This window comes from Pleurodeles waltl, chromosome 6 (genome assembly GCF_031143425.1).
Source record: "Pleurodeles waltl isolate 20211129_DDA chromosome 6, aPleWal1.hap1.20221129, whole genome shotgun sequence".
Lineage (NCBI taxonomy): Eukaryota > Metazoa > Chordata > Amphibia > Caudata > Salamandridae > Pleurodeles > Pleurodeles waltl.
The window spans coordinates 1,438,985,056-1,438,997,449 of record NC_090445.1 but is presented as its reverse complement, the minus strand read 5'-3'; the positions used below and the strand labels follow the sequence as shown (position 1 = coordinate 1,438,997,449).

The 12,394-nt window shown below is 44.2% G+C and overlaps 1 protein-coding gene across 2 annotated transcripts in view; it reads right to left on the bottom strand.

The window, feature by feature from the left end:
- The window catches only part of VCL (vinculin), a 304,948-nt gene that overhangs the window by 171,759 nt on the left and 120,795 nt on the right, over positions 1–12,394 (bottom strand). For both annotated transcript variants that reach the window (XM_069240838.1, XM_069240837.1), the window contains exon 6: positions 7,402–7,562. In XM_069240838.1, the coding sequence (XP_069096939.1) occupies positions 7,402–7,562 (161 nt within the window). The remainder of the gene's footprint in view (positions 1–7,401; positions 7,563–12,394) is intronic.

The window sequence follows — 12,394 nt, the reverse complement described above, 5'->3', positions numbered from 1 at the left end:
TTCATTTGGGAGGGTTGCAGGTTACCAGACTAAACGGACTGAGTTTTCTTCTCTAGGAGGTGGAGCATAGGGTGTTTTTGGAACGGTTTTCAAGCAGCAGCATTGGAAAAGCATCTATCTTTGGCTTTCAACTCCCTCTTCTCCCTGTCCCCTCTTCAGCGCCGAAACCCTTTTGTTTTGGTCAGACCTATATTCATATTACGTGGCTATCCTGAAAATTTGGCATGCGTCTGGCCCTCCTGGGAATATATTGGATATCTGGTAGTTTCCGCATCATTTGCGAAGGAAGACAGATTTTGCAGGAACATATCCAAGAATGAATTAAAAATAAATGTTGGCATTTAAAGCATTCGTTATAAGTCAGCTCACCTGTGGGCACTCTTTAAAGGAAGCCCGACTGACCACTAACAAATACCACATACACAAAAGGACGGTTTTGAGCCTGGCTTGGACAGGGTATGAGACACAAAATATCTTGATGTTAGTCGGAGCATATTCTATTATTGATTCGGCCAAGATAAATCCGGACAACTGGTTTCACAGTAGTTGCGAAGTTCAGCAACCATCGGCCATGATGCTAACAGTCAGGCAATAGGCACAGAAAATGGAAATTACATTCAGGTCAAGATCACACATATTTACTGCAAGCATCTCCAGCACTATCCACTGTTTCCTTGTTTTTTTTCAATACAGTAAAAACATTACATCCACTAGAGAAAAGCAACACTAAAGTTAGGCAAACAAAAATCAGTAACGAGTAATGGCACACAACCTCTGCCTTAAAACTCAAGAAACAAACTATCAATATGAGTCTGGAGGAGTTGACTATTGGTGCTCATTATTGGAACAAGTCTGGTATGGATTTTCTGAATAGGAAGACAGGCACCTGCCTACAGTTTAAAAATTCTGGTTGCCGGACTCCTAGTTTAAACAACGTGAGACAAAATTTGTTTATGCTTTATTTCGCTCAGTAGAAGTAGGTTAAAATCAATTAAAGTACCGTCAGCAGGGAGATCAAACAAACCTCCGTGCAATTCTTTTATCAGAAACTGGATGCGAAACCTTGGCGTTTCACACTTTCCTCTGGTTCCATCTTCAGACTCCATCTTTTCATGAGTTCCGATTCACTGCACTTTTCTAGATCATAGCTTTCCTCACCCACAGTCTCCTTTTATACTTCTAGAAAGTTTGCTGCAAGCAGTAGCACCTGGCAGTGTATGCCACACACCAGTCTCAGAGATTCCTTAAAGATGGTGCACGAACGTCCAGTATTGTTGATGATGATGTACCTTGTTGTGATGGGGATGTATGCGTAAATAAACACAGGCTTGCCCTTCACTAGTGGACCAAAGGAAGGAATGGACTGCTAAGATAACGGATGGGAACCTTAAACTGAGCGCCACCATTCAATCTCATACTGAAAATGACTGCTTACTGCAACAATGCTAAGAGATATTTTTCCTTCATCAAAACAGATGACACTCCAATTCATAACAAATGTCTTGAAGGAGCTCATAAGTGAAGCTATGATTGAGCAAAACACGTAGCTACTAGCCATAACTATAATCAATTGTTATAGGTCAAAATCATATTGTATGCAGTTCATTTCAATGAAAAAAAGGGCATTTATTTGAAACAAAACACAGGAACTGGTTGAATAACTGCAGAGGGTGGTGCTGGTGTTTTTATCTAGATTAAAGCGTTCTACACATACCCAGGAAGAAGAGTCAATTCCACTAGAGTCAGACTTCCTCTTATTAGTCTTATTAAACCATACAATGGCTCTGTAGTTCCAGCCTATACACTGACCAGAATACATTGTTTTACCTTGTTTCTGTAACTTTCTAGATGTGCTGCACTGCCTCTAGAAACCATTGTCAGATCTGGGAATAGTGGTTGATAAGGCATACGGTATAAACTTTGACGGTGAAGGAATTTTACAACTGTTTTTGATACTGTGACCTGGCCTCCTTCAGGCATCACTGACCACCTTGTCATTCCCCAGTGGTTACTACAGCAACAATGCAAATTGTATTAGAAACAGATGCGGCTACTTCGTAAAGGCGAAGGCGCATCGCCCCCCCGGCTAAGAGCCAGCAGCTGAAAAATAAAATAGTTTACTATTGTTTTATTTTTTAGCTGCTGGCTCAGCCAGCATGTGCAGGGAGAGGGGGGCTTGGCTATGGGAGGTGGGAGAGGGGAAGGGGAGTGGAGTCCCTGTGTGCACTTAAGTGCGCATATCAGTTGGCCAGCTGCAGTGCTTAATTTGTAAATAAAAACGTGCCGGTGCCCAAAGCTCTCCTCTGAATCACGCGACTGCTGAGATTAAATGTGCGAGCACGGAACACTGAAGCAGTGTAACCCTGAAGCAATCTCGGGCCTCTTTAATCCATTTACAGGCACTCCCTGCCCCTTTGTCTCAATCTTGCAGCTTTCTGCTTTCTCTCTGTGATGTTTTTTCGTTTTTCTTTTCCTCAGTCTTTCCCATATGTGTCTTTTGCTCGCAGTAAATGCTTGAGGCAGAAAATAAAAGTGCCGGCCCTCAAAACTAAATGCTGGTGTCCAACACCAGAAACCACAGGCTCAAATTAAGCACTAGCAGGCTGTCTGAGGTCAGCCAAACTGACATGCGTACTTCAGTTTGGCTAACCCAGCTGTGTTGCACAGCAGGACTGGAGAAACTGCACAGACTCCCATGCAGTGTCTGAGCGGCAGACCAAGATGCCCAGACCAATCTTGGCGCTGCTCTAATGCTAGGTTTAGCATGAGAGCAGTTGCATGTTTGCATGGGGAGCCTATGCTGGTGTCCCAGGCACTGCTAGGACACCATCAGAAGAGGAGTGCGAGACAGCTGTCAGTGTCGGGAAAGGTTTGTTTATTTTTATTTTTTAATTTGCCCCACTCCCCCCACCACCACACCCACCAAGATTTGTGGTGGGTGCTTCTAATTAGAAAAACAGCAGACAAGGACGTTATTTCGGAAAGTCTCCTCAACTTTAATACTACCAGCAATAGGGAATGTTAGACATGGGAATTATGTTGCTAAAGTCTTTCATCCAGCTTCTGACCCAGTGCTATGTATGTGAGCATTGACAGTTCTGGAAAACTGATTTTCTCAGAAGGAACCAGATGGACTTCGAAGTCGTTCTTCACACCTTGGGGTTTAAGAGCCTAAGCATCTACCACTTGGCTTGAAGGGATGCCTTTAGAAAGTAATTTCTCACTAATTGGTCAATGAAGAGAATAAACTAGAGTGCAGGGAGCACAACTATACCCCTGCTGCTGAACTGATTAAGCAGGAGTTTCCCCCTTTAGATATAAACTATTTAACAACCATGTAAAATGGGTGGGGGGGGGGGGGGGGGTTCTGATCTTTTGTTAGCAAAGAATCATATTCGATCAAAGCAAACCTAAGTTAGGGGCCAACTATTTGTTCTAACTGAAAAAATAAATATAGAAAGTAGACCATCTCGTGTAACTGAGAAAGAAAGGTTCTATGCTCCACTTCATTATGAAAGTCAAGGTCTGTAAAGGAGGTGAAAAAAATGGAACTAACTAGACAGTGAAGAAGAAAATTGACAGAATTCATGTAGCACACACAAATATATATATATATATATATACACATACACACATATATATATATATATATATATATATATATATATTACACTTCCCTCCCCTGCTGCAAATACTATTATTCAGTATCCATCAGTGCATGTATGTTCTCCCCACTGTGGGTTAAAGATGCGACAGTCAGAAGTAATTAAGTCAACTCAATTGATTTTGGCAGGCTTTTGGGTACTCAGCTGTTGAAAATCCTAGGGCCACACCCATTCTGGCATACTTGTGTCATTATCTGATGAAATTGACTTCCTTGCTTTCTCCTCTAGTATGCAGTTTTCATGGACTTCATGTGCTTCACATTTAAGTTCTTACAAGCATAATATCTAGTTGGCAGCAGCCGGATAGCAAACAGACCTATTCCTCGTGGTCATCAATTGCTTGACATGTTCCTTGAGAAGATGGAATAAAGCACAAACAGAATTCTTTCCTTGCTTAACATTCCAAAACCCCAAACCGATCATAAATCAAAAGAAATAGTAAACAAATTGGCAAACCTTGATATCAAAATGGACCTAGAGTCCAATAATGTAGAGTTTGTGTAAATAGTTAAAACACTTTTGATAGAGGAAAAAAACAAAAAAAACAAAAATAAAATAAGCCCACAGATTCCTGACGACAATGGAAGACAACAACAACTTATGCATGTGGAGTTAAGTGTTCTTTCAATGTCATCAGAATCTGATTACTTGCGGTTCTTCACCTAATGCCTCTAAGACATTTATGAACTTATATTAAAAACTCAATTAAAATGCATGATTCAAGCAGAGACAGTCCAATACCACTACGTTTATACATGACCTACATTTAGTAAGAGGAATGGCAAGTTGTAGGCAAGGGATCACAAACTGAGGCTAATGGGACAGACCCAGCAGAAACACTGTTATCAGAAAGCTTATTGGAACGGAAAGCCCAAAGCAGAGGTGAGGGGTTAAGTTAATAACAGAATAGAAGGCAGTCCTAACGACAGGCAAAACAGCATCGTTTAGAGCCAAGGTTTGCAGTATTAGCCCAAGATCATGCAGGGTAGAATATCAAGGAGGTTTGGCTTTGCGTACTAGAGAGGACACCAATCTTATTTTCATTTCATTCAAATGCACAGGCAGTGCACAATTGGAAAAACTCCCACACAAATAATGCCTGTTCCATGCAAGCTCCACAATTAAAACACACACACACTTACACAGAGTAACCACACAGACTGACAGAGCTCGGACAACTTTTGGATCACTGGGGGTGGCAGCTAGTGCTCTGCCAACAAATAGTAACTGTGGTGGGAGAATTGCACTGCAAACACACACAGCAGAGAAAACCCAAACTCCACAGCATGCTATAAAGGGGGAGCTGCGGGCAAGGGTGAGAGGCTTACCTTCTAAAAACGGGAAGAAAGAAGAGAGGACGAGGAGAATGGAAGTAAAGAAAGATGCGCAGAGCGGTCAGAACGAGGAAATAAAAGAAGCGTCCAAAGGATATGAAAGCAAATAAAAAATAAAAAAAGAAAGGCAGAAACAAAAATGTAAATTTAAAAAAAAAGAAATGATGCACAGAATAAAATGTTTGCTAAAACCCTAAATTAAATAAATGTTTAAGAGTCACAACCCTCCCAGGAATGAGGGGGCCAACTTCATCCAGGGAAAACTCCGTGGTCTCCATTCGACCATAGACATAGCTGTAGTCTCGTATACTGTGCAAACAGATAAAAGAAGTCCATAACTATGCCCTGGCTAAAGACTGGCAGTAGCTTGGAAGCCTCATGCAATGGTGAAAGGGAGGAGCAGTGCCCCTTTTTTACCCTGTCTCTGCCCAGGAGACTCCACCATTCCTTGTAGTGTGATGAGGCCACAACAGCATCTACGCTTCTCTGCACGTGCTGCGCAGTGTTCACAGGAAACCAGCCACCCGTCTCTGCCTCAGCGCAGCAGGCATTTTCATCACGTAAATACTCAAAAACTTCCAACCAGTCTCTGATGTGGCAAAGAGCACCCACTAGCTGGCATGCTGTATATTGTTCACGCAGGCAGTGCCACACCAGGAGTTGGCACTCACCCCTCCCTGCCCCATCATGGTACACACATACACCCAGCCTGTGCCTCCTTGACAGGGGCCCTACCATGTTCTTCTTGCAAACCCATAAGGAGCTGTCTTCCTACAAGATCTTTCCACGTGACCACCCACCTCCTACAACCCATTATTTTAATTATTGGTTTGGATGACTTTGTTGATATGGTGCCTCCCACAGGCTGTGACCCCAATAGAAATGTGACACCCTTATTATACCTTGTTGGACTAGGCACCAATAATCTCCCCTGTGATCAATATTCTCACAATACTCAGAGTTTCCTAATCCTCCTCTTCCTACGTTAGGCCAATCTCACCACCAACAACGTACAAATTTGGTGCAGGCAGCGGTCCTCAGCTACGAAAGAGTCTCTGTTTTCTGCCACTCCAGGATCTGCCCCCGCTTCATGCTGTACCGTACTTGCCCATTTTTTCGGTCTTATGTGCCACTACGGGAGCGGACCTCCCACCCTGCAATTTTTTCATCATCCGTCTATGTGTAGCCTAAGGAGCTTCACTCTCTAAAATATCTTGTGGACTCTGCATGTTCATAGCACGCCTGCCATTACCCCGATTCCAGACCCCTTAGCTAGTTGTGTCCAAGTCTTCTGAAATAAGGTGGTGCTCTCATACAGCAGTCGCAACCAAAGTGTTCTTAGCCGACCCAGCATCATCTTCCCATGAGGAACTGCGCACCCTCGAATGGTCTTATAACGCTGTATGTTGCTGTCGAGCTGTCCTCATCTCATGAAGTATATAGCCTCAGGGCATTCTCTCCAAAATGTACGTTACTGGTTTAAGTGTCCTCATCACAAGTTAAGTCATTCTGTACTTTGTTGGGCCAAGTTTCCTCATCCCATGTGTATCTTCCTCCCACTACAGAGTGATCACCCTGTACTTTAACTTGGCTCAAATACCCTTGTGCCTTGAAGTCTGGCTCCCCACCACAACCTTTCAAGAGCGGTTTCCACAAACTGTGTATCATTGGACTAGGTGCCATCATCAAATGAGACAAGCCCCCTCCACCACTTAAAGCAGCCTCCCAAAGCCATGTGTAATTGTGAAAGGCCTCTCATTGCAACACATAACTTGGACCCCATAAAACTTTTTAATCACACCACAGTGTACCACACTCGCACTGGCATTCCCATCAAGAAGTTAACCATCCGCCATGCCCCTTAACCCCACCCATCTTCCCCAGGAGCAGGCTACCTATACTATATCACTGCTCCAGGTGTCCTTGTCCTTTGAGAAACCACCACACATTACTCAGTCTTTTGACACTGTACCTCACTGGTCACAGTGCCCTTGTTTCATCAGTAACACCACTAGACACATCTTCCTACACTATACCTTGTTGAGCTAGGGATGCTTGCACCCCGAGATACAATTGCTTCACCTTCTCCGATCACAAGCTGCCTTATCACACTATACCCAATCAACGCGGGCATTCATGCCCTATGAGGGATCAGACTTCTACCTCCTAGGATATTTACCTGAACTGCACTGTATTGGCCCAGACTTTCCCTTACCACGAGTAACCGCTCTCTAACCCGATATCTCCCCTACGTTGAAGCTTGTTGGCCCAGACTCCATTCTTCCAATGAGGTACCCCTCTTCCACTAAATCAAGACTCTCAATGTCCAACCCTACCCATCTCCCAACCCCCACACACCTCAACCCTGACCGCCACTGCCAAGGTTTCTCCCCACACTGTACCTTGTTGGCCCAGGCATCTTCGTCCCATGAGGTCAGCTGCAGCACTCGGATAATCTCATTGATCTCGCTGCTCATCTTCTCAACTGTGAAGTTGCGGTTCTTCAAAGCTTCTTCAATTCCCTGACTTCTTGAGTTCTTTGTTGTCACAAAGATCTTCATAGCTGCATGATACAAATTAGCACAACAAGAACAGTTTCAAATCAGAACATGCATTTCCAGAGCATCAGCACCAAGCAAAGGATGAAGTGTCCCTGGCAAAACCACCCACAGAAAATATAATGAGTGCATATTCCTCGTACACAGACTCTGCTGTTCAAATAGTTTTGTTTTGCTCGCTGAGTAACACAATTGGCCATATGTGTGAAAATAATTCCTTTTTGAATTTTTTGTACAACTCCATCAGCTTCAAATTTACAGATTAAATATTTATCTTAATTCAAACCCACAAAGCATAATGTTCTGCTGCCTCCAACATTTTGGCAGAAATCCACAAATGGGTAAGGGACTAAAATTCGAGTATTTAAGTGTCTGTAGGAAACTGGTCTGGTGTGTGGTGAGCACATTTCGTGTTATCACTTTATACCAGGTCAAGGTATCCTCTATTAGTGAGGTATAGACAGTCTCTAGGAAGCCAGGGCTCTCTAGAGGTAGCTGTGGATAAGCTGCCAAGACTTATCTAGGAAACATGCAAAGCTTATGCAATACCAATATAGTCACACAGCACTTACACACATGAAAGAACCACACAGTGTTACAAAAATAAAGGCACTTTAGTAGGGTAACACAAATACTAAAAGAATGTATAAGCAATACTCCTATATAAGGTGAGTAAGCACACTATTATATACACATTAGAAGTAAGGAATTGGCATAAAAAGCAATAGAATACAGTGACATAGCAGAACAAAACGGAGACCTTAGAGGGAGACCAAACCATATACTAAGTAAGTGGAATGCAAAAGAACTGTGGAGTTCGTGTTTGACAAACTCCCAGACCATATATTCTTATGGCTACCCTGCACTTACAATGTCTAAGGTTTTGCTTAGACACTGTAGGGACATAGTGATCATGCACATATGCCCTCACCTGTTGTATAGTGCACCCTGCCTTAGGGCTGTAAAGCCTGCTAGAGGGGTGACTTCCCTATGCCACAGGCAGTGTGAGGTTGGCATGGCACTGTGAGGGGAGTGCCATGTTGACTTAGTCATTTTCTCCACACCAGCACACACAAGCTGTGAGGCAGTGTGCATGTGCTGAGTGAGGGGTCCCTAGAGTGGCATAAGCCAGGCTGCAGCCCTTAGACACCTTCCCTGGCATCAGGGCCCTTGGTAGCAGGGGTACCAGTTACAAGGGACTTACCTGAGTGCCAGGGTTGTGCCAATTGTGGAGACAGAAGTACAGTTTAGGGAAAAACACTGGTGCTGGGGCCTGGTTAGCAGGGTCCCAGCACACTTTCAATCATAACTTAGCATCAGCAAAGGCAAAAAGTTAGGGGGTAACCATGCCAAAGAGGCATTTCCTTACAAATAACTTTTAGTTCTTAAGAAACTGGAGGCCAAGTTCAATTATAAAGAGCTAGCAAGATAAATAATCCTGATTTGTGGGGTCAAATTCAGTCAGCAGCGAGAGAGACGACTCCATTACTAGATGAATCAGGTATGAGGGAAAAAACTCAATTTGTTCTGTATGGTAAACCATAGTAGTTGGGGCACCTTCAAGTTTAGATCTATTTTATTAGGACTTTAGGAGCAGAAAATGAGAGCAGACTGAGCAGAAGACCATCAAATCCAGTAGTAATGTTTCTCCAAAGTAAAGAGGAGCCTTGTCTATGCACAATGCAAAATGAGAAAAGTTGCAAATATGTCTGGAGTCAAAATGGGTATGGATGAAAGGAAAGAAGCCAACCCATTTTTGAGCTCTGACATGTGGTCTCTTCCTGTCAGGTTGACTGATCTTGCCAGATGAGGCTCGAAGTTCGAGATTTGTAGAATTTGTTAACCAACCAGCCCCTCACCCCCTACAGAGCTGCTAGAATGGGTACCAAGGTCACCACGCTGAATGATTCCTTAGAATGGAACAGGCTGTCAAAATTGAAAAATATCCATTTCACCTTTCAACTTTACGGCTCTTCAGATATTAAAAAAATTGGCAAAAAGTATTGAAATAGTGTTTGGAAGTCAGGAGGGAGGAAGGTTAGTCATGAAACAAGAACAAACACAAAAAAGATTTAAAGGCTATAAGCAACGACCTTCTAGGGGGACGTCGGAAGCCATCCTTGCACCCATTCTTGTAGAATGCTCCAATATCCTGGGTAGCATGTCACTTTTGGGAACATTCTCTTGCTTTCTTCTTGTGGTGAGTGAGGGTGTTCCCTAGAATTTCACTGTTTGGTGGAAATCTATTCTGTTTGTGTTACTAAAGCATGAGGCAGAGAGTGCTTCAAAGGGCTCTGCAACTGGTTTGGGTGAGATGCCTGCCAAAGATTTGGCAGTAAGGGCATCCAACGTACTTTTGGCTTTCTGTCCGTGGTGGACTCTATAAACAATGTCTTAACAGGACTTTTTCCTGAGCCTTCAGAAATTGGTACGATTAGCACCAATGGTAGAGTCTACATATACTCGTAGCTCTCCTTCATTCTGAGGCTGCCTTGAAGTAGCTTAACTTGACCTGAGATAGCAAGTATGAAGCCAGGTCCAAAAGCAACCACCGTTTCCAGTGTGAACCCACATACGGGGGAATGTCTAAGGAGCCAAACACACCAATGCATCAAGGCGTCAAGTACCTGCATGCAAGTCCATGCATTTACATACACCCACATTAACTTTTTAACAAGCCCCAGCAAGTGCTCTGGTTGATGGAGGAGAAGCTCAAAATCGGATTCCTGCCAACCTGCAGAATGAGGCCGCAGTGGGTTTTTTAGGCCCTCAAGGAACGGCAGATCCAACTTCCTACATACCAGAAACAATAAAGAAGTACAGTCTGACAACATAAAGCACAAAGCTGGGATGGAACCAAGTGGCACCTCTTGGAGCCAACTGTTACAGGCAGAGGTCATTTAAAAACACAAGCTTTTGGAAAGTCTATCAGTATTGGCTTATAGAAGCAATGCAGATCACTGGCTTCGATAAAGCTTTTTTTCAGCAAAAATAAATAAAAGTACAAGTTACTTACCTTCGGTAATGAAATATCTGGTAGAGACATATTCTAGTTGCAGATTCCTTACCTTAGAATTTTCCCCCAAGAGTCAGACTGGATCTGGAGATTTTTCTGCGTCGGTAGGTGGCGTCTGTCAACTCCGCAGACGTCGTGGTCACCGTGATGACGCTGGGAGTTGTACATAGACACTACCCTCGCGCAGTGACGTCAGTTTCTTTTAACGACTTTCCACGCCAGAGCTCAGAGCCTCTAAGAACACCGAGATCGGTGCGCCAGAGCTAAGGACCTGAAAGGGGGAATTCCTGTCCCTAGAAATCAGTTCACAAGCGGGGAGGATGGGTGGGCGGTAAGGAATCTGCAACTAGAATATGTCTCTACCAGATATTTCATTACCGAAGGTAAGTAACTTGTACATCTGATAGAGACTTCTAGATGCTGATTCCTTACCTTAGAATAGATACCCAAGCAATGCCATCCTTGGTGGTGGGCTGTGAACCAAGATCAAACTAGAAAGTCCTGCAGGCCTGAATGACCAAAGTAGCCGTCTCGACAGACCTGACTATCCAGGGAGTAATGCTTAGCAAACGTGTGCAGGGATGCCCACGTAGCTGCCTGACAGATATCCAGGACAGGAACTCCGTGTGCTAACGCAGTGGAAGCCGCAGTTGCTCTGGTGGAATGAGCATGCAAGCCTTCAGGAGGTTGCTTTTTAGCCAAAGCGTAGCACATTTTGATGCAAAGAAGCACCCATCGAGAGATGGTACGCTTTTGCACTGCCTTCCCTTTCTTCGCACCCACATAGCCAACAAAGAGTTGATCGTTCACCCGGATATCTTTAGTACGACTGAGGTAGAACACCAATGCTCTTTTTGGGTCCAGACGGTGGAGTCTCTCCTCCTCATGGGAAGGATGTGGGGGTGCGTAGAAGGTAGGCAAAAAGTGATGGACTGGCCTACATGAAAAGGTGTAACCACCTTAGGAAGGAAGAAAGCTCTAGTGCGTAACATCACTTTGTCAGGGTGTACAGACAAGTATGGAGGCTTTGAAGAAAGGGCCTGAAGCTCACTCACCCTGCGAGCAGAGGTGATAGCGACCAGAAAGACAGTTTTGAATGTGAGGAACCGCAAGAGACAATTATGCATTGGCTCAAAGGGGGTACACATCAAGTAAGTAAGTACAAGATTAAGATCCCACTGAGCATGATGAACGGAGTGGGAGGAAATAAGTGGGTGAGCCCTTTTAAGAACCGACTCACAATAGGAGATTTGAAGAGTGAGGGCTGATCAGGAAGCCTAATAAAGGCGGAAATGGCTGACAAATACCTTTTAAGGGTGCCCAAAGCAGAGCCCTGCTGGGCTAAAGAAAGAATGAACAGAAGTACCCCTGACAGAGGGACAGAAAGGGGGTCAGCAGATTTGTTGGTACACATTGCCACAAATTTATTCTGACAACATGCGTATACAGTTTTCGTCGATGGATGCCTGGGTGCCAAGATAACATTACAGACTTCGGGTGGAAGGGCAAATACCGTCAACTGTTGCCGCTCAATCTCCACGCATGAAAGCTGAGGTTGGACAGGTTCGGGTGGAGAACCGTCCCCTGCTGCTGCGACATAATATCCACCCGAAGAGGTAGCCTGAGTGGAGGATCGATGGACATGCTCAATAGCTCTGGATACCACTCTTCAAGCCCAGTTCGGAGCCACCAAGATAACTTGGGCCCGGTCGTACTTTATTTTCTTGAGAACTCTGGGCAGAAGAGGGGAAGGCGGGAAGGCGTAAAGGAAGACGGAGTTCCACTCGAGACGAAAAGCATCTCCGAGCGAGTGCAGCCTTG